The 22,860-nt window shown below is 38.8% G+C and overlaps 2 protein-coding genes across 3 annotated transcripts; one reads left to right on the forward strand and one right to left on the reverse strand.

The window, feature by feature from the left end:
• Positions 1-69: 69 nt before the first annotated feature.
• On the reverse strand, positions 70-19,743 carry DPM1 (dolichyl-phosphate mannosyltransferase subunit 1, catalytic). Of its 2 annotated transcripts, XM_078057308.1 has the most exons (9): positions 19,537-19,740; positions 16,656-16,755; positions 11,563-11,596; positions 9,945-10,021; positions 9,835-9,860; positions 7,439-7,534; positions 4,681-4,749; positions 3,061-3,175; positions 70-1,983 (listed from the first exon to the last, which is right to left on the reverse strand). In XM_078057308.1, exons 1-9 carry the CDS (start codon positions 19,695-19,697, stop codon positions 1,879-1,881), a joined length of 783 nt encoding a protein of 260 aa, XP_077913434.1. In that variant the 5' UTR covers positions 19,698-19,740; the 3' UTR covers positions 70-1,878. The 2 variants fall into 2 exon arrangements, with proteins under 2 accessions (XP_077913434.1, XP_077913435.1); XM_078057309.1 differs by lacking the exons at positions 70-1,983; positions 3,061-3,175; positions 4,681-4,749 and adding an exon at positions 4,779-5,119 and having other exon boundaries at positions 19,537-19,743.
• Positions 19,744-19,787: 44 nt separating this feature from the next.
• Positions 19,788-22,575, forward strand: MOCS3 (molybdenum cofactor synthesis 3). Its single transcript, XM_036064685.2, has one exon. The coding sequence runs from the start codon at positions 19,991-19,993 to the stop codon at positions 21,398-21,400; it is 1,410 nt and encodes a 469-aa protein (XP_035920578.1). The 5' UTR covers positions 19,788-19,990; the 3' UTR covers positions 21,401-22,575.
• Positions 22,576-22,860: the final 285 nt, after the last annotated feature.

A 22,860-nucleotide genomic window follows, 5' to 3' on the forward strand; every position in this document is an offset into this window, starting at 1 on the left:
AAGCATCTGATTTAGAGAAACAAAGATGAAGAATCTAATTACATGTTACAGAAGACAGGCAAGCTACTATAAAATAAGCAAAATAATTTTATCACAAGTCTAGTTTTCCTTAGATATACTTAGATTTCCATACAGTGATAATACAAATAAATACAAAGGGAAGACATCTGGATTTCATACTTGGCCTAATTTACAAAGTAAAAGGAGATGCTAGGTTCACATGTAAATGTTTAAGAAGATTTTAGTGCTCAAATCATCAGATTTACTACAAAAATGCATCTAAATAGTCCAGATTCTTTTCTAAATAACTTCTACATGATGAAAGTGTTCACTGTTCAAATACTTTCTTTACTATCAATTCCAGTAGTGACAGTGTTGTGACTATGGGATTAAGAACCAAAAAGATTGCTATCTACTCTAGTGAGGTCTGAGAAGGCAATACTTAGTTCTCTGAGGTAGTTACTTAATCTCTGCTCCACATACTTGACAATAAAAACTTTGGGTTTAGATGAAGAAGGGAATCTAAACACTCAACAACAAAAAAAGAGTATTATATTTCTATTACATTAGGTAATTCTATATTAGACAGTGATGAATTTTCTAGTTATTATTAATGATGAAAGAAGTCATTTCCCCCAAGAAGGTGGGTCCCTGGTGTGCTGGCTGGCTACACAGCTCTGTGTAAAAGGGAAACAAAATAGTAGAGGCCCTTACTGGAATGTGTCCTATGGATTCAACTATGGCAGTAGGTAATGTTCAAAATGACACCAAAGGTTTTATAGTCTGGTATTTATTTCTGGTAGGATCTGTCAGAAATGCAATGGAAAAATCAGATTTTAAATTTTTTTAGCAGCCAAATTAAGCCAGGAAAATATAATTAGGAATACTGTTCAATAAATATGCTTATTAAATAACTTAGAGATGTCTCTTCCTTTTACTTGCAAAGGACAGTCAACTTGATCTTAAGCTTATTTGCTCAAAGTACGCCTTCCCCCAAATTTAAAAGATACCATGTGTTTCGTAAGCTATGCTACAGTTAGAAATTTATCTTTTTTTGAAACACTTAGGTTAGAGAAAGTAGGTAAACAGAACATTTGTGCTGGCTTTAATGTGCATTTTAACCGGCGGAACACTTACAGCTTAGTAATAAGATGTTTAAAACTTACTATAGCAGCTAAGTCTTGAAGTCATCAAAATACTGATGCCTTAATGTCATCAGTACTTTTTCTTACTGATAGAAGTTATTGCTCAGGATAGAAAAAAAAGTAGCTATGCAATCAACGGATGTCAAGTTTCCAATTCACAGTATGTATTTTAAATAGACTTGCTTTGACAGATGAAATGCTTCATCAATTCAAGAGCTACAAACAGCCCAACTCTAAATTCGTGACCTAAACATACTGTTTTATCTAGTTTAAGAAATTTGAGATACATTTTTAAAGAAGGGGCAGAGGTGTCTACTTATTCATTCATACAGAAACAGGCATATATATTTCATGAATATAATTAACATTTTTCTTACTTATGACATCTATTACAAAGAGCTATGAATCCAGTTCTTTATATACTTCAAAATCTTTCCCACGTAAGAAATTCTGCACTCATATACTCTAATGAAAGCAGCAATATTTACTGAAAAAAACCCAAATACATTTATTTACAAGTCTTAATACAGCAAAATCAAATGGAAATTGAGAACACTGCTCATTTTTCTAATTTAATTTGACATATAAAATAGAGTTTCCTCAGAAAAAAGATTTGTATGAAATTTACCTTACCTTATGATTTATGCTCTAAGAGTACATTTTATAAAAATCAGCAACCAGGCTTCTTTTATGTTTAAATGAAATCAACATAAGTATAATGAACAACTTTCTTTTATGTAGTAGCAAAGAGAGTCAATAATCCTTTCAAGAAAGAGACTATTTCATTTCCTCCCAACTTGGATTCACCATAAACACGATCCACAAATGATATTGGAACCTGGTTAAAAAAATATATGTTAAGTCAGTCTTCAAAAAATATTAGAAAGGAAGCATACAACAATACAGTACAAACAAGATTTGTATTATGATAGTCCTTCAGGTAAGTTCAGAAGTTATGTGATTCTTACAGCAACTGTACCTCCAAATCTTTAAAATTAAACATTTCACTATCTAAGTACAGGTCATATGAACCAAATCTACAACCATTTGAAAAGCAATGACCCTGAATATTAAGCTGTTGACCAAAGTTTCAACCTGTATTTCAAGAAAAAAAATTATACTCCAAAGTAAAATGTCCTTTCACTGAATTTTTTCAGTAGTCCATTAAATTTATCTGTTACTATGTTTTAGTGTTAAGTTAAAAATCTTGACACTTCCACAGGAGACATGGCATTCTAGTTATTTTCTTGCTATAAGTAAGAACATTAGTGTTAGAGGAAGAGAGCCTTTCCTAAGAGCTCAATAGCTAGCCGTAAATATTACTGACCACCTGCCGCCCCCATAACTCCTGTCTTCTTCATTTACTCATAGAAAATGGCAAATGGATTCATCATTAGAGTGGCTCTTGGTTATGGCAAGAGAAAAGGGAGCAAACACGCTCATCCCACAGTGCTGAGTGGTCAGAGGAAAGGGCAAGATGCAGAAGGTACCAGTAACTTTTAATTCTTTAAAAGGGAATACTGCTGGGCGCCTGGGTGGCTCAGTTGGTTAAGTGACTGCCTTTGGCTCAGGTCACGATCCTGGAGTCCCAAGAATGAGTCCCGCATCGGGGTCCCTGCTCGGCGGGGAGTCTGCTTCTCCCTCTGACCCTCCCCCCTCTCATTCTAATAAATAAATAAAAATCTTTAAAAAAAAAAAAAGGGAATACTGCCTTCTATTAATGTTTTAAATCCTGGTAGGTCAAATGCAGTTAATTTGAAAGTGAATTTTCACCCTTTAGTGCGTGGACATTCTAACTAGAAACCTCCCACATTTATTTAGTAGTTGTGCAAGTTAAACTTTCTATTATAAAAAGTCTAAACCTACTGTTTCTTTATGAGGAATACAACATTCTATTTACTATCAGTTTGCCTACCTCGCCAATAGTATAATTCAGCTGTCTTGCCCGAACAATCATCTCCATCTGGAACACATAGCCTTTAGAAACACATTTTTCTATTAATTTCTGTAGAACTTCTTTTCGGTATAACCTGGGAGAAATTAAAATATATATGAACACCTAGGTAAGTACACTTACCTATATGTATCCTAACTTTTTGAAAGTTCACTGGTATTTATAAAACCTAAAACTTTCACTAGACATTTGCATGCAGAAAAACTGTCACAGCTTATGATTATGATACATTTGTCCTGAACTGGAATGGTCATGAAATATTTGGTAAATAATTTAGAATAATTTTGAAAATGAATTCTTAGTATCTTTTAGAGAATTATTTTCCTACTATACTACCAGAAATTGTAATAGGGTAAAGTGAATCATTTGAAGTAGAACCACCCACTGTTTTAAGTTTTTAAATTTTCTTAAAATTTATTTTTAAAGTTGAACGAAGAGAAACCATTCCAAATACTGCAACAATAGAGTTGATAGATGATGAATAATCAACAATATAAAGTAGATGACAAGAGCGAACCCAGTAATTAACAGGTGTTTCCTCATAAATGTCTGAGCAGTTTCTATTTCCCAAGATGTACTAAATAAATTTCCTGAGATAAACGAAGTCCCTTTAGGGGACTTAACAGGGAGCTCCTGAAGAAAGTGACTTCCCAGCTCCTCTCTCTTACTTTGTAAATCTGATGTGCTCCGTGTTTGGCCTGCACATCTGCCCATTACAGGCGTCTAACTGTGACCTCAATTGGTGATAGCTGTATCCTACCAGGACTGCCTCAATCCTGCAATGCCTAGGTTCCTATCTTAACCTTGTGTGTCAATTCTAACAAAAGACCAAAGAATTAACATTATTTAATGAAAAAAAGCAAATACCAACTAAAGTAAATTATCAACTAATGCATGAAGTTTGGACCTTAACGTAGATGAACAGGCATCTTACAGTTTCAGAGATTTAAAAAAATGTGGCAGTCTTTAGTCATTTGGCATGGTCATACAAAACAGTTCATCTTCTATGGCCAAGTCTAAAATTAAAAATAACCCACCCCCCCAAAACAAACAAAAATTACCCTTCCCCCAACCTGAAGGAGACTTTGTTCCAATTAAACAAGAATTTTTTTTAAAATTAAAAACATGGAGAGCAAGGCAACTGAAAACAACCTAAACATTAACTATTTTAAGCTCTTCTGTGGACAGTGCTATAAATATTCATATGAATTGCAGAAAATTGCTGGAAGAGGTGCTGTTCTTTGGAGCCTATCACCAGTGACAGCAATGTTCTGAATAAGAAGTGAGCAGCCACCTTGGCCCCTGAAGCCCCCACTAGGGGCTGAGCACCAATGTGAATGTTAACAAGCAAACTAACCTAAGCCCTACCTTTGATGCTCTTTAGAAAGTACATTTTTCCTTAAGAAGATGCTCAAGCCTCATTAGCAACTTCTAAGGAACTTCAGTCTGTCTTTGTGTGTTCCAGAACAAAAAAGCGGTAGAACTGAAAAGCATTTCTTAAAAATAAGCCACTGTATACCAAGAAATTCAGACGAGAAGTTGTAAATAATAGCAAATGTAAAATTACAGTTTTTACTGTACCTGAAACTTCCTGTTAAATCAGATGCTCCTGGTCTGAGCAAAATCTGAGTTATAAAATTGGCCCCGCGGCTGTTTAAATAAAACAATTAGATTTTCTTTATATAATACATTTTCTAAACAAGAGAAACACATCCCAGAGTGCTAAAACTGTTACACTAATTTCATAAATGCAACACTATTTCACAAAAATGTCAATTTTACAGAAATTTTAGTCAGTAAAAGATCTGATATTCTCATTTTTGAGGAAATGGGGTCTTTTATTCTTCGAATGTGACATTTAGAGGGGACCTATAAAACAATCATTCTTCTAAGCTTTAGGTAAGAAACGTTAACGGATTTTTAATTCAACTTGCGTATTTGCCACCAGTCCTCATTTAGAATTATGAACATCTCTCAGACAGCAAAAGGGATCAGGGATTTGGAGTTTCCTTTTCAGATTCTAATAAGCACAAGGGATCACAGGTTTCAATTAGCAACAGGTCAGTCTACATAAAAATGGCACTTTTTTTTTAAAAGAACGTATGCAAGTGGGCAAGGGTTTTGGTTTTTGGCAATCTCTGGAAATTGAACAAAGGTTCATTCCAAAACTGTTTCAGTCTACTTGGGCCACTATAACGAAATACCACAGACTATGTGGGTTAAACGACAGATACTTATTTCTCCCAGTTCTGAAGGCTGGGAAGTCCAAGATCAAGGTGCAGCAGACTTGGTTCCTGGTGAGAACCCTCTTCTTGGCTTAGAGGGCTGCCTTCCTGCTGTGTGCTCTCACAGGGGAGGAGGGCAACAGAAGCCAAGCTCTCTGGTCTCTTCTGGAAAGGGCACTAATCCCACCATAAGTGCCCCATGGTCACTAAATTTAATTACCTCCCAAAGGCCCCACCTCCAAATACCAACACTTTGAGGGTAAGGTATTTTAACACATAAATTTTAGCAGAGACATCCAGTCCGTAACAATGACAGGGTATGTGCTTCAAACACAACTAAGTATCAATTTCAAGCTATTACTAATAGCTATGATTAACATTTCAAAAAGATCTGAAGTGCCCTTGGAAAAAGTGACTTTTGCATTGCAGCTGTTTTAGTGAGCTCCGATTTAGAAAAAAAAGTTTTCTGGGGCAGACTGGAAAGAACAGTTTCTCTCCTAAACCAAGGTAACTATCAAGGCCCTCCCTAGGAAAGATTATTTTTATACAAATAACATGGTTAGGGATATAGCTGGGATAATAGCTAACAAAAACATTTTCCCTTTCAAATTGCTTCCAATAACAAAATAATTCTAGGACATAGTTTACCTCTCAAAATGGGTTTAATCAAAGGAAAGTGAGTGTATATGTATATATGTGTATGTGTACATATATATTTGTATCTCTAATCAAGTGAATATATTTCTAAATTGGAGTTTTTATTTTTTTTAAAGATTTATTTATTTGAGAGAGAGAGAATGAGAGCGAGCGAGCACATGAGAGGGGGGAGGGTCAGAGGGAGAAGCAGACTCCCTGCCAAGCAGGGAGCCCGATGCAGGACTCGATCCTGGGACTCCGGGATCATGACCTGAGCCGAAGGCAGTAGCCTAACCAACTGAGCCACCCAGGAGCCCTAAATTGGGGTTTTTAAATTAAAATGCAGCAAGAGGCAGATGGCCTTGGACTGAAATTCTAGTTCATACAAATGAGTCCGTGGGCAAGTGATTACATAATCTTTCTCAGGAGTATATACTCTAAATCAGTGCAGACATTAACAACTAATGACACACACAACTCAATACAACTTAATGATCCAACTAAAAGTTGTAAAAGGTCTCTGATTGGGACTCCCTAATTTTAAAATAAGAGCTGTGATGACCAAATTCAGAGGGCCTGAGAGATCATTCACTTGTTCTCAACACTGGCTGCACAACAGAATCATTTGGAGAGCCTGTGAAAAATACTGATGGTTTTGCCCCACCCGTGGAGATCCATTCGCATGGTCTACAGTGTGTGCACGCACACACAAAGAAAGGGAAAACGATAGGGAACGGTAATGTATGATTTTCTCTTTACATGTTTCCAATATTCAGCAGGATTAAAAACCACTGTTTTATCCAACCCCTTCATTTCACTGAAGATTGAGGCTCTTACAGGTCTTAAATGACTTGCCCAAGGTTCCACAGTTAAGAGGCAGAACTGTGATTAACTTAACAGAATCTTCAATGGGAATGAAAAGGGTAATAAAAAACACTAATATTATTAAGAATATGTATAAAGGTATGCTGTCACATATTAAGTAGTAAGCTACATAGATCCCTTAAAGATCTCATCATCTCAACAACCACAAAAAGGTTAGATATAGATTAAATATGGTCAGAAATTCTTTGTGGGTCTTCCCATCAAGAAGTGGATTCTCCTTCCCCATCCCTTGATTATGGGCTTGCTGTGTGTGTGTGTGTGTGTGTGTGTGTGTGTGTGTGTGTGTACTACTCAGTCCCAAAATATAGATGAATAGTTCATTTAAAGCTGAAGGTACAGTAGAATAAATTTTGCTGAATTAGACCATTTCTAACAAAGGTTTATGCTGATTTTTCCTTAGTGAAAAATATCCAAAATAAAATACTTTAATCATAGGAAAAATTGTACATAAGGAGCTGTGAGTACATATTGGAAGTTAACAATCTAATCCCAGAAATCTCAAGGCAGCATGATAATGTAATCCAAATACCCATCATAAACATATTCCCAATAGTTACAATAAAAACTAGACAAACTGCAGCACATGTATATACCTGATTATTTTTCTTTTCAAATCCCAGCCATATACACCTCCATTTCCTTTGTAGCGAGTTCCAGAGACAATGTCAAAATTACCCTCCTTCTGCTTCCTGCAGAAAAAATAAATTAGCTGTCAATTAGAAAAAGCTATTGAGCTTTCAATAGTTATTTTCATGAGCTACACAAAAAGAACTTTTAAGATTTGCATAGGAAAAACTATGCCAAGAAAACAAATGAACGATACCACTCAGAAATCTTTCAACGTAAGATTTTCAAACCTGATATTTTTCCTTTATTAATTTCTAAAACTAAAAAATAGTAGTACTTGCTGATTGCACCATGTGAAACCGTCCTAAAATGTAATTCCCCTCCATTCTGTTCTTGGCCCTACTAATAAGTAAACAGTGCTAAAACAGCCTGGTAACTCTCCAGACCTTTCTCTTTGCAGAAAAATAAAGACACACATAACCCCAGGGATTCTGGTTGCTTTAACAAAATTGGAACCCAAGAAAGTGTATTCTGCAACTTGCCTTTTGTCAGTTAACAATATACATAATGGAATCATGAACATCCCTGGAGGTCAACAGAGAATTTCCCCATTCTTTCTTTTTTTTTTTTTTTTTTTTTTAAAGATTTTATTTATTTATTTGATAGAGACACAGCGAGAGAGGGAACACAATCAGGGGGAGTGGGAGAGAGAGAAGCAGGCTTCCCGCTGAGCAGGGAGCCCGATGTGGGGCTCGATCCCAGGACCCTGGGACCATGACCTGAGCCGAAGGCAGACGCTTAACGACTGAGCCACCCAGGCGCCCCTCCCCATTCTTTCTAATAGCTGCAAAAATATCCCATGGAACAATGGACCTGTATACTTGCATGGTTGTTTTCATGGTGGGTCTCCCCACCCCCAACAACACAACCACAATGAATAGTGTGGCAACGTTCTTATAAACTTACATCCTGGTGCTTAGACAACCCAGAGTGGAACATAAGAGAATTGCTAAAACAAAGCTTAGAAGTATTTTGAACAGATTATCACCAGAAATTACTTTCCAAAAAGGTTGTAGCAACTCACACTTCCTCCGGCTAGATTTGTGTGTGTCCACTTCCCGCCATCTTATCGGTGCTAGATGTATTGCTCTGTAAGTTTGTAATTATGACAAACTAATGGGTAATAAAATACTGCCACAGTTATTTCACTTCGTGTTTCCCTGACAACATCCCCCAGGGTGTCTTCCCTCGGGCTTATTAGCCATTGGTCTTTCTTCTACATATGGCCTGTTTGTATCTTTCACCCATTTTCTATTCCCCTGGTTCCATTTCCTTCTCAGGTCAAAGGGCTCTTGGGAATTAGATATACAAGCAGAGAAGGTATCTCTGAGGTGACTTTATGCAGAGATCAAAGGATGAGAAGTAGCTGGCTATTAAGGAGCAGGAAAAGAGCATTTTAGGCAAAGAACACAGCGCTCCGTGTGACAGAAATGGAAGGAGTACGCCTGCAGCAGAGGGAATGGAGGGGAGAGGCACAAGATGAGCTCAGAAAGGGAGGCAGGGGCCAGATCACATAGCGGTTTGAGGGGCAAGGAAAAGAGTTTCTTCCCATCTGTTAATGAGAACTCGCCGAAGTGATTGAAACAGGAGAGTAACATTACTTAATTTTGTTTTAGTATATTTAGCTTACATTAACAGTTTCCAAATTCTTATCCTGAGAAGTTTCATGTTGTCTTGGATTCTCTAAAAATACAACTATATTGCCTGCAAATAAATACCATTTTGTATTCTTACTCAATATTCATACTAAATTCTTGTTCTTACATCACCTAAAATGTCCACATATAATGACAGCTAGTATTCCTACCTTGATGCGTTTATTAATGATTCAACATTTCACCATTTAGTAAGATGTGTGTGTTAGGACTGGGTTGTCTTTATCAAGTTTAAGTGGTTTCCTTTTATTTCCACTTCCAAGTTTTATTAAAAGTGGCTAGTACAGTTTATCAAATGCCTTTTAGCATCTATAGACTTAATCATGCTGCTTTCTTTGCTAATGTGATAAATTATGTGGATGAATTCCTGATGATGAACCATTCTGGCATTCTTGGAATAAACCCTATTTGTTCATGGTGTTTTACCCTTATGATATAGAGCTTAATTCCATTTAACAGGGAAGTCACCTTCCATCTTTTCCTGTAGTCTGGGAGAATTTAGATAATAAAGGAGTAATTATCTGTTGATTAGTCCCTAAAATATATCATTTAGCCACATATCTATAGTCACGAGCCTCAGATCTATATGTTGGTTTCATTTCTGACAGCAAACTTAAAATAGCATGTGCATTTTTAATTAAAATAAGTCCAAAATTAACGTAGGATAAATGATTTGAATAATTCTTTCAAATATTAAAAATACCTACCTAATGAATTCAGGAATAAATTTTGGCTGAAATTTAGAAAAAATAAACATTAAGTCAGTAAAATAGACTTAGACTATCATGAATAGCTAATAAAGAATGATACCACTTACATGGTGTGAGAGATCAGCATCCATAATAATTATGTAGTTTCCTGTGGCATGTTTCATTCCGTGAATATATGCAGTTCCTAACAATGAAAATATATCCATTAAAGAAAGCCATCAGAAATGCTTAAATATACACATGAACAGGGAAGAAATTAAGCATCCGAAAAGCATACATCAGTCCCTTAAAGGTGATACTAACCTATAATTAAATTCTATTTATTCTCAATCAAAAACATCTCTCCATTCCATTTTTTCATCTGCAACTTCACCTTAGTCCCAGGCACCACCTTCTGATGCTCAGTTCTCTACCTAAAAGTGTTTCCCTGATTCTGTTCTTCCCTTCACTCCTAGCCCATTTCCACAAAAGCTATCCCCTGAGTGTAGTCAACACTGTAAGCCTAGTACACTAGATGGGTCTGGTATTTGGGGTCAAAGGCACAGCCAACAATTACTTAGCCACTTGCATGCCTAAAAGTTCCCTAGTTCTAAACCCCACAGTCTTATTAGCAAGGCTGAACTCTTCTAACTTCTTTTGCTAAAAAGTGACGATCACAGCTTTTTGGATTTCCACTGACTGGTCAGGAATTCCTGGTTGCTTTCATGGCAGTTTCCAGATTATTTCAATCCCAAAGAACTTCTGGGTTCAGATATTCAGAACACTTGATGATGCCCGAGAACCGATGATCTTCAAGACAGCAAATACTCAATTTTTAAGAACTGTGTTTCCTCCATGCTGGCTCAATTTTTCAGTAAAATTATACCACTTCTCAACATAAGCAACTGTAACCAGCATCAGAAATAAAGGCACTGAGATACTCATCTCAGAATGACTGAGTTCATCTGAGATTTTCTATAACCCCCTATGTTTAAAAGCTAGAAAAGTTTTCTTTTTTAAAAATAAAGAATAACTTTTTACATTTTGCCATTACTTATAAAGAAATGTTCAAAGAGTTACAGCTAACGCAGCGTGCTGGTTTTCCAAAACACTTGCCCTCAGATCCCTTCTCTGGCCCTGCCCTACTCTGTTCTACATTGCATGGAACCACAGTTCCCGGGTGATCTCCTCAACTGGTTGTCAGATGGCTTTGGGAGGCAGGAGGGATAGTTTCCAGGAGAGGAAAAGGAAAAGTATAAGTGTGTCCCCCCTCTTACTCTGCCTCCCAGCACTGACTGGGTATCCTCGACAGCTCTAGCTCCTGACAGGTATCCCCCACTCCATCATTCTAGCCCCTTCTAACTAGCCTGGGTTCCTGGGCTCCAAAAAACACCATCTCCTCCTATTGTTGCTCCATTCTAGGGGTGGTAGCAACCTCTAGCTATTACTAATTTGAGTAGCCTCACTGTTCCATTCCATTTGGCTTCTCAGCATTCCTTCACCCGTGTAACCAGATTCTTTGTATTAAATTCCCTACGTTGAAAGACTGACAGTGGTTTCTGTTTTCCCAAGTGGACCTTGACTGATACAGGCAACTCAGGTTAAACCATATACATGTCATTAAAATCATTAAAAACCATCACAGGAGGTCACTGTATTTTGGCCCTGTTCCAAATTAGGAAAATACACACTGGATAATCTTACCAAGGCAAGAAGCAAGTATGAGGGGTGAGAGGTTCTACTTACCTAGGCCTAACTTTTTCTCCCGTGGTCTTAGAAGCTGCAAGAAGAAGAAAAGCATTTTAACACAAATACTAAAAATAATCTCACTAATAAAAAATTTTTTATAGCTGTCTACTCCTTTTAACCGAAATATAGCTGCATTTATTAGAACTTACAGCAGAGCATGTTTAACATTTTTTGCCAAAGTAAAAAAGTGTTTAGTAACAAATCAAATGGTTTAACAGCTTGGAAAAACAACATTCTTTTACCCCAACCCTGCAGGTCAAATTTTAAACATTTTTTTCTGGTGCTATCCACCAGAAAACAGCATGTAAACAATGTTACCTCTATTACTTGATTTACCATTTTGAACAATATCTGTTGATTCCTTCTCCTAAGAAAATCAAGGATTTAACTCACTTATCTTATACCTTCTTTGAGTATTTGATAGCCACGTCTGTTTTCTCAGTCTCTTGTGATTTTATTATTTATTTTATTATTTATTTATGTTCTTGATATTCCCCCCTTTATTTTTTTCAGTTACAAAAATAATACAGGTTACAGTTACAAGTCAGACAATATATGGTCATTCATTAGTTAAGGCATTCAGGTTGGTTCCAGGTATTTGCCATTACAAATATTGCTACAATAAAGATACTTGTACATATATCCTTTTGTAGGGGTCCTGTCATTTCTGTAATTAGCATCCCAAAAGTGGAATCACTGGCTGAAAGGGTATGCACACTTTTTTCTCTGGATTCCTTGGCTGATTTTAAATGCTGACATCACTCCATCAACGTATCCTGACTGTATTCTTGGAAGACCTCGTTACACTCTCTGCTGGCCCAATGACATGACTTTAGGGTTACATGCCTAACAAGAAAATTAAATTGTTTTTTTCTTTTCTTAGTTTTTGTCAATCACTTAGTTTTTCTACCTTTTTTTTTTTGCTTCATATATAAACCTTGACTTCTTGTTTAGCTTTTTTCTTTTGTCTGGAAATTTTTGAAAAAGTAGAATGCCAGGATTTGGACTCTAAGTTTCTGAGGTACGGGGCTCAAACAGACTCCCTATCGAGCCCATCTTATCCCCTTCTGCATCTGCCAGTGTATAGGCAGGCCACCTCAGACTGCAAATCTCTAAACAAAGTATTTTCAGTTCAATTCAACCAGGATAGACTTTTTTTTTTAAACTTCATGCAAACTGCTGTAGGTCTTGGGGAGGAACAAAGATAAAATACATTCCTGCTCAATGAGCTCTTATATAGAAAAGAACTAGACAATCATGTATAGTAATTATAATTCACTGAACAAAATCAAACAAGATATATCAGGTTTTATATATGACCTGGTATCTGCCCTGAAAAAACAAATACTTTAAAGTTCACCTTAGATTTTCTATAAACCTGTTTCAGTTGGAAAAATATTTTTTTCTCAAGTTTTTATAAAATATAAATCATGCTGCATGATAGAGTACTATGGAACAGTTAAAAGAATGAGATAATTTAGTGATAAAAGATCTCTCAGCTACAGTTAAAAATCAACAGAATGATACAGAAAGATTACATTTGTGTTTAAAAACAAAAAAACACCACATTGCCTAGTTCTAACAAATGTAGACACGTACACATACATGCACAAAGGTCTGAGGCAACCCACACCAAGCTGCTGACTGGGGTGTCCCCTGGAGAAGAGATTAGGAGGTGGACCACGAAATGCTCATCAAAGGCAACTTCAGTTTTATCAGCAACTTTTTCATTTTCTAACAAGAATGTAGTTTTAAATTTCTTATGCAATAAAAAGTACCCATTGTTGCACTGTTTTACTTTCAAATCCTTAGTTCCACCCCCTCCCGTTTTTGAGGCCTCACGTCAGTAAGGATGGCAGAAAGCAGTGAAGGGCACGACAGAGCTCGTCTCACAGCCAACAGGAGAGCCGGCAGGAACTCACACAAAGTGTGCGCGAACGCACTCTGAAGAACACTTACCACACTGTTTATGAGCTACTTCCTGTAATGTTATAATCTGTTTTGACAAAAAACTTATTTTATAAAAAATTTTTTGTCACAGAAAATCGTGATGACATTTTAGGAAGCCTAGGATCCATAATATTTAAGTAGACCTGTTTTCATCATACTCTCAAATCCAACAAGTTGAAAGAAGAATGAAGATAAAAATAAGTCTTCAGCTAAGAAAGGCTAATTGTACTCTCCTCCTATATTGAAATTCCTTATCAGTGAGGTTCACATTTTTTCATTTTATTTATTTTTTTCATTTTTGGCCATTTACAGTTCTTATGAATTATGGTTTTTTTTCAAGATTTTATTTATTTATTTATTTGAGAGAGAGAGCGCGAAAGAAAACACAAGCGGGGGGGGGCGCGGGAAGGAGCAGAGGGAGAGGGAGAAGCAGACTCCCCTCTGAGTGGGGAGCCCAATGTGGGGCTCTATCATACCAGGACCCTGAGACTATGACCCGAGCCGAAGGCAGATGCTTAACGGACTGAGCCACCAAGGAGCCCCAGCGTACTGATCTTTTTGTTAGAGATAATATTTTCGTACTTAGGGATAAACAGTATTTTTTAAGTAGTCAAATCTTTCAATCCTACAGTTATATTAGATGTTTTAAAAGTAATGAACATGCATTACGTTTTATTAAAAGAACAATTTGTAAAAATACTAACCTATGAAATAACATAGGTGACTTTAATCTCAAGTTGGAGGTTGAAACAGATGACACACATCAAATGTAACAGAAGCACTCAACATGGAAAGGCTGAAGCCCAATCTCAGATCCCTCCGCCCTATAACCATGGTTAACAGTTCAGGATACATATCTCCAATTTTTCTACGTCCCACCTCCACTATCTGTTAGCTGTGTAACCTTGGAAAATGACTTAAACTCTCATCTCAGTTTCCTCACAGAGTTTAAAGAAAAAAAACTTCCTTCGTTTTCTGAAACATCCATTTCAGCCAATTTTAAAGACTAGCAAACAAAGCCTCTATGCTGAATATTTTGAGATGTTGTAAAATAGCTTCAATAATAATTCGTCTCCATCTTCTCTCCCAACTAACCACACACATCACTTAAAAGCAAGTAAGCGCCATCCACGGCATGGCCTGATATTGTCTGGGGTGGGGGAAAAGGGCAATTTTATACTTTAAATGATTTAAAGGTCATAAAATAATGAAGGAACACGGGACTTCCCAGGTAATACAGGAAAATCGTAATGGTGAATATAATTTTTTTCTCATTATTTTGAATTTTATTGGGTTGATGGGAAAAATGGAACTTTTTGAGGGCCACGTTGTTTTAGAATTTGAAAAGGTCAATTTAGTAGACATAGCCTAGGATCGATCAATCAATTACACCTCAAGGCTGAATGGAGTTCTATGACAGAAGTGTTCAAAATATTGTCAGGTTAATGTTCCCAGATTAAATAAAACGTAAGTCAGAGTATTCTATATAATAACAAATGTGAGTCAGTGCCTTGGCTCACAACCTCTGAAAGAAAAACTGGGGAACTGCTGGCTAAAAAAATGAACCCGACATCATCAGAAGTCACTGCTAGAAGGTTGAAAATCTGTCAATTTTTAATCTCCTCCTGTATATCAGGAGATATTCAGAGGATTGGAGGTGTAATCTTTGAGTTGCCCATGTGTGATATGGCAAGAATACCTAGCAAAGATTTACCATGTGTATAAGAGTAACACGTTTCCCTTAAACTCTTCCTATTGACCACCATCTCCTCCAACTGAATAGGAATTATTTCATTATCAGGATTAATCAAGAATATGTGTACCCAGAGATAGTTTTTTATAATGCTTAATTACCTTTTCTTAAAATGCAAATATCAATAAAGGTTCTCCAAGAGATTTCTTTCGTTTATGTCTATACTGATGGTTCTCTTTTGGGAGGAGAGGACAATTTTGCCCATAAGGGTTGATTTGATGATACCCAGAGACATTTTTGGTTGCCACCCTGGGGAGAGGGGCTGCACATGGCATCTAGTGGGTAAGAGTCCAGGGATGATGCTAAATGTCCTCTAACATACAGGATGCAGCCACCGCCCCTGCAACACCCCTCCCACCCCCACAAAGAATTATTAGGTCCCAAATGTCAACAGTGCCAAGACTGAGAAACTCTATAGTCTATACATATTATAAAATACCCAATGCCTAGAATGTGTTTTCTAATTAAATCTGGACTTAACTGCATGCTTTCGGCCCAAGAATTATCTAAAGTTGAGCTCACAAGTATATTCACACATTTACAAATACAAACCATTATAAAAATAAACCAGTGATCAAAAACAAAAATTATAAAGCCATTATAAAATGAATTCTACATCTGTCTAAGTTTCTCCAGTAGAAAAACAACACCCTTCAAAGTACAGTGGGAAAATTTAAGACTTGGAAAGTCAATCTACTCCCATTAAGACTGCTTTACAGATAAGAAGAAAAATGCTAAGTACTCTGAAAAATAAAAAGATGCCAATTTCCATGGAAACAATCACCCTCCCCAGCTACAAGCTTTTATAGTTGCAAAAAAGGGAGCCAGAAAGATAAAGACACACATTACTAATTGCAATCTAGTTCTGTAATATTCCTTGTCAATTCAGTATCATGCTTTAATTTTGCCCTTCAAGAGAACTTACCTGCAGAGTAAGTTGTAAAAACAGAGTTTATCTAAAGGCTAACTATTTTGCTGTACAATTACTTTTTTTTTTTTTTTTAAGATTTTAATTTATTTATTTGACAGAGAGCACAAGCAGGGGGAGCAGCAGGCAGAGGGAGAGGGAGAAGCAGGCTTCCTGCTGAGCAAGGAGCCCGATATGGGGCTCAATCCCAAGACCCTGGGATCATGACCTGAGCAGAAGGCAGATGCTTAACCAACTTAGCCACCCAGGTGCCCCTTGCTGTACAATTACTACTGATCCAACATATCAAAGTCATGTATAACTTCAAGCACAATGAAAATGCACCTGAATCCCAAGTGTATAAGATGCTTTTTATCATTTCAGTTTCCAGAAAATAGACTGAATTTAAGCATTGTCATTTCTCATCTTTTCCCTAAACAAACACAAGTGATTTGACAGAAAAATGTTCACATGACTTACAATTTTGTCTGACCCATAGATCTTCTCCAACTGTTCAGCAACATCCCTTGTTCCATCTGGGCTTCCATCATCTATGATTATAATTTCGTAATTGATTCCACTAAAATAAAAAACAAAATGAAAGTTTGTATTGTTTGGAGACCGTATTCTCAAAATAAGAAAATAATTTTAAAATTACTAATTCCTCATCAGTATAAGTGGGAATTTATTGTCATATTAATCACTAAGGAAAACTTCAATTACCAAATGAAATAAATGTCATTTAGTACTTCACCTCCAAACTCAGCGTGTTGCTGAAAAATGCTGTAATGAAGTCCTGAGATGTTAAAAAATTCTCACACAGAAAACATACTCGAGTTTAAAAAATCATAGCAGGGGCGCCTGGGTGGTTCAGTCGTTAAGTGCCTGCCTTCAGCTTGGGTCATGAACCCAGGGTCCTGGGATCGAGCCCTGCATCGGGCTCCCTGCTCAGTGGGAAGCCTGCTTCTGCTTCTCCCTCTCCCACTCCCCCTGCTTGTGTTCCCTCTCTCGCTGTGTCTCTCTCTGTCAAATAAATAAAATCTTTAAAAAAAATAAAATAAAAATAAAAAAATAAAAAATCATAGCAATTGTATATTATATATGATAGGAATATCATAAAATTTTACTTACCTACTTTAGAAATGGAATTATAGGACTTTAATATCAATCTTGGTTATAAAAAATATTTCAAAAGTACATTTAAAAGATCTCTCAAGTTGACTGAATTGCTGAGTGAATATTCTTTTAAATTTAATTCCAAATAGATTTGAATAACATAAGGAACAAATCAGATTTCATTTCATCCTTTAAAAAACCCTCTTTAAAATGGTGACATATTCTCTTAACACCACTATTTCAAATAGTTGTACCCATTACCTCACACTATTACATACAAAAAGCACAGAGAAATACGTCAACGTGCTTCAAAATGAACATCTCTCTACTGGTTTTCCATTAACTTTGTTACAGTTTCTATTCTAAGAACAAGCCAACACCATACTTGGTTGTATATGTTATCACTATGTTTTCCCCCACCTCATTTTAGATTTTTTTTTATAATTTTATTGGAAACTTAAGAAGCAGAAAGTAAAGGAAAGCACAGCAGAACTCCCACAACACTGTTTCCTCTTTGTCCATAGTAAAAACAAATATAAGGAAATCAACCAGAAAACACATTCCACTGTTAAAGGCTTAAAAAAGTCAGGCCCAGCAAACTAGGAAGAAAGCTAAACTCGGCTGTTAAGAGGAAATACCAGGACTTCAGCTCCCCGAGGTGCTTCAATTTGGGCAACTGCTTTACAAGCCAAAATATGTAAGATGTTGATTCTGGTTGATATGCTGAAAGAGATATACTTCATAAACAAATGAAGTCATTCATTAGCAAATTATACTTTCTCTCACTTCAACGTGCCCAGAACACCTGAGGATAAGGTAGTCTAACGGAATCCAGCTAAGCTGCCTTTAATTTGACCACATCTGAAAAGAAAATCGTTTCCTTCCTTAAACTTCACTCTGGTTAAAGCAAGAAATATTTGAGACTCAGAGGACCCATTGAACAAGATCGAGACTATATGACAATTTCTCTCATGTGGAAAGTGCTTATAGAAACCAAGATAAGAAGATAACTAAATAAAAGAGGAAAAAGATATGAATTTAAAAAAAACTGTGAGGAGCCATGCACATTATGATAGTTACGTCATTCAAAGAATTATAGTCAAAACAGCAATGTTTTTCACCAATTAGCATTTCCAAAAATGTAAGTTTACTAAAGCCCGGGTTGGCTGGGTGGTGGGGAAACAAGCACTCTCCGAATAATGCCAGTCCTAAGGCGGTACAATCCTTTTTTTTTTTTTTTTTTTGCAAGCAATTTGGTAATAACTGTCAATCTTAAGCACATCTGTTGACCCGGCAATTCCATCCTCAAGACTTTATCCCCAGTACGCTAGTAAAAGTACGAACGTGTTTGTTGCAACATTCTTCTAAAGGAGCATTCACTATGTGTCCAGCACTTTTCTAAATGGTGGAAAATATGGGGTGAACAAAGTCTCTGTTTTCATTTATAAAGCAAAAGTCAAAAAAGAAAAACAAAAAAAGCTCTAGAAATAATCTGTGTTCACTGGGATGACCCAGTTAGTTAAATTATAAGTCATATGGAATATTATCGAACTAAAAAAAAATAATTTTCCAAATTGGTGTATGTTGATCTGGAAAGATCTTCAGGGATCTATACATGATCCCATTGGTATAACCCTAAAACAAGTAACTTCGTACTGATACCAGGATTCCGAAATTTAAAAAATATTGTATAACACTTTCAAATTCAAACTCTAAAAGCCCTAGTTTCTAACAACCACATCAAACATCCACTAGTGACCAACGAAGTTGCCCAGCCCAGCAGCAGCTCCCTAACCCACAGAGATCAAACCTCATGCTTACATAAGCACTCAGCACGGGGGCGGGAGTGAGCGTGCTCATTTAGACTCCCGGCTCCTGCCGCATCCTGACCATCCAGAAGTAGGAGTGAGGGTCAAGCTTTGAACCTCGCTCCAAGTCAAAGGATGCCCAACCCTACTTTAAAAAAAGGGGGGGGGGGCAGCCGGGGGGGAGGGGGGAAGGAGGTGGTGGGAACTGTACAATAAGGGAATGTCTCACAAACCCAAGGGCAGGAATGAACCCGAGACACGGACAGAACCCCAGAAGTATCCGCCTCTGCTTTCTCCAAGGGTGGCCTTCTCCCCAAGGATTCCCTCAAGAGCCGAAGGGAGGCCGCGCAGGGCCGCCTCGCGCAGCCAACTGCCGACACCCAGGCCGGCGAAGCCAGCTCATCTCATTCCTCAGGGAGGGCGGCCGGGCACGCTACCTCTCGGAGAAGCTTTTCACCAGCAGCCATACGATGAGCGGTAGGTTCTCGCGCTCGTTGTAGGTGGGCAAAAGCACTGAATACTTGTCCTGTCGCGGGGCGCGCCCCTCCGGCTCCCGCCGAGACCTACGAGGACTACCGCTCGCTTCCTCGGAGGCCATGGTGGAACTGCGCGAGACGCCGGAAACGGAATGACGTCACGCGGCGCGCGGGAAGGGGATGGGTCGGACCGTACCAAATCCAGGAAGAGGGGGTACAGGCTATTTGGTTGGGTTCTAGTTCTCCTAAGGCTCTCTTCGTGGTTCCATTGGAAATATCCAGGCACTATGAATCTTTAAAGTTGAATCTGCGGGTTTCTCCAGGAAGTACATGTTTACTTATCACTTTTTCCTATGCTCCGTAAAAATTTTTTAGTTTATTCCAGTCGCTAGGAGACGCTAAGCCGGAAAAGGAAATGCTTTTCAAGACAACTTCCGAGAGGGGCGCCATGGCTTCCAGGGAGGAGGTGCTCGCCTTGCAGGCTGAAGTTTCCCGGCGTGAGGAAGAGCTAAGTTCTCTGAAGCAGAGGCTGGCGGCGGCTCTTTTGGCGGAGCAGGAGTCAGAGAGGTTGGTTCCGGTGTCGCCCCTGCCGCCGAAGGCCGCCCTGTCTCGAGATGAGATTCTGCGTTATAGCCGGCAGCTAGTGCTGCCTGAGCTGGGCGTGCACGGACAGCTGCGCTTGGCCACCGCGTCCGTGCTAGTCGTGGGCTGCGGTGGGCTCGGCTGCCCACTGGCGCAGTACCTGGCAGCGGCCGGCGTAGGCCGCCTTGGCCTTGTGGACTACGACGTAGTAGAAGTGAGCAATTTGGCCCGCCAGGTGCTACATGGCGAGGCGCTGGCCGGCCAAGCCAAGGTCTTTTCGGCCGCCGCCGCGCTGCGCCGCCTCAATTCTGCGGTGGAGTGCGTGCCCTATGCTCAGGCGCTTACGCCAGCCACGGCGCTAGACTTAATCCGCCGCTATGACGTGGTGGCTGACTGCTCTGACAACGTGCCCACTCGCTACCTAGTTAATGACGCATGTGTGCTAGCCGGCCGGCCTCTCGTGTCAGCCAGCGCCCTGCGCTTTGAAGGCCAAATCACAGTGTACCACTATGATGGCGGGCCTTGCTATCGCTGCATATTCCCCCAACCACCTCCAGCGGAGACAGTGACCAACTGCGCGGATGGCGGGGTGCTCGGTGTCGTAACCGGGGTCCTGGGCTGCTTGCAGGCGCTGGAAGTGTTGAAGATCGCAGCAGGTCTGGGTCCGTCTTACAGTCGCAGCCTGTTGATCTTTGATGCCCTCAGAGGACAATTTCGCTGTATTCAGCTTCGGAGCCGCAGGCCTGACTGTGCAGCTTGCGGCGAGCGGCCCACCGTGACTGACCTGCAGGACTACGAAGCCTTCTGTGGCTCTTCAGCCACTGAGAAGTGCCGCTCTCTGCAGTTGCTGAGCCCAGAGGAGCGAGTTTCGGTCTCCGACTATAAGCGACTTCTGGATTCAGGCTCACCCCACCTGTTGCTGGACGTCAGGCCTCAAGTGGAGGTGGACATCTGTCGTTTGCCTCATGCCCTACACATCCCTTTGCAACATTTGGAACGGAGGAATGCGGAGAGCATGGAACTCCTAGGAGAAGCAATCCGGGAAAGGAAGCAGGGCACACAGGAAGGGGTAGCTTTGCCAGTTTATGTGATTTGCAAACTTGGCAATGACTCCCAGAAAGCCGTGAAGATCCTGCAGTCCTTGACAGCAGTCCAGGAGTTAGAATCTTTAACAGTTCAGGATGTTGTGGGGGGCCTCATGGCCTGGGCTGCCAAAATCGATGGAACATTTCCGCAGTACTGAGGTGGATGGGAGAGTCTGACCTGAGGCAGATGTGGATTGCCATGTTACCCAAAAGATACATTTATTTGCATTTTTTTTCCAGGAATGCATGGAAGAGACTGGGATTGTCCAATAACTGAATACATGGACTCCTTTTTATTAAGGGCATTTTTGTTGTAATGTCTTGGATGCTGTTGTTATTAATGGGTTTTATTTTTTTTTTATTTTTTTATATATTTTTTAAAAGATTTTTATTTATTTTTTGACAGAGACAGCGAGAGAGGGAACACAAGCAGGGGGAGTGGGAGAGGGAGAAGCAGGCTTCCCTGCCGAGCAAGGAACCCGATGTGGGGCTCGATCCCAGGACCCTGGGATCATGACCTGAGCCGAAGGCAGTCGCTAAACGGCTGAGCCACCCAGGCGCCCCTATTAATGGGCTTTAATACTATTTCTGAGAACTGTCTTGTGTTTTCAGCACTTGAAAGATGTCTTGAACATGTGAGTTATAATGTTAAGTGACAGGATTTTGTGTTTTGACAGGTCATTTCTCTGTTCTGCTTTTTTCCCACCTCCCCCAATCAAAAGTACTTTAAATCATCTATTTTTATGCTTGGAAAGGTGTAGTAAACTTAGTCTTCCTGAATTGATCACAGATGATATACTTAAGGTCAGTTTATTGTTCGCTAAGACATTGTTTGGGTCTTCTTTCTGTTTCAAATGATAGAATATATTCTACAGAAATGTTTAACATGTAAATTATTTTAATTATGTGGGAAAGGGTCATTCTATTAAGTATTTGAATTAGTATCAGAGTGAGATATTTAGTAAGATAAAGGAAACCTCCTTTGTAGTCTGTCAGTTTCTCTTATAAATTGCTGATTTAAAAAAAAAATTTCTTACAGTATTGTACACACTGTATACTGTGCTTTGGCTTGCTTTGGAGTCTTCAAGCCTAAGTCCCAACCTTCTGCTCTCCCGTGCCCTTTATTCCTAATCCAATCTGTTATTTTTTTTTTTTTCTTGCTTTACTGGCCAAGTACACCAAATGCAATATTGAATTAAAGTGGAATAGTGGGCATTCTTATGTCCTTCACGATCTCAGGTGAAAAACTTCTGACTATTTGGCCAATATTACTTGTTATTGCTTTACTGTAGCTACAACCCTTTATCAGATTAAAGAAATTTCCTTCCTTTTATAGTTTGCTAAGTTTTTGTTGAATTCATCAAGTGCTTTTTCTGCGTTATAGGCTGCCTTTTTCTCTTTGGTTAATGCAGTGGATTACATTGATTCTATTTGGTGGCAAAATACACACACACACAATTTCCCCTCTCAGTAACTTCCAAGTGTGCAATACGGTAATGTCAACCACATGCACATGGTGTGCAAAAGATCACAGAACCTTCCATCCTGCATGGCTGAACCTTGACACCCACCAAACCACTCCCCAATTCTTCCCTTCAATTTGCCTTTTCTGTTTTAT

This window comes from Halichoerus grypus, chromosome 10 (genome assembly GCF_964656455.1).
Source record: "Halichoerus grypus chromosome 10, mHalGry1.hap1.1, whole genome shotgun sequence".
Classification (NCBI taxonomy): domain Eukaryota; kingdom Metazoa; phylum Chordata; class Mammalia; order Carnivora; family Phocidae; genus Halichoerus; species Halichoerus grypus.

Excerpts from the sequence above, each read along its gene's own strand:
- DPM1 (XM_078057308.1), bottom strand. The coding sequence starts at position 19,697 with ATGGCCTCCGAGGAAGCGAGCGGTAGTCCTCGTAGGTCTCGGCGGGAG. Across the intron at positions 11,597-16,655 it reads TCTATGGGTCAGACAAAATT|CTTCTAAGACCACGGGAGAA; the intron begins GTAAGTCATGTG and ends TTCTTCTTGCAG. Across the intron at positions 10,022-11,562 it reads GGAGAAAAAGTTAGGCCTAG|GAACTGCATATATTCACGGA; the intron begins GTAAGTAGAACC and ends TTTCATTGTTAG.
- MOCS3 (XM_036064685.2), top strand. The coding sequence starts at position 19,991 with ATGCTTTTCAAGACAACTTCCGAGAGGGGCGCCATGGCTTCCAGGGAG.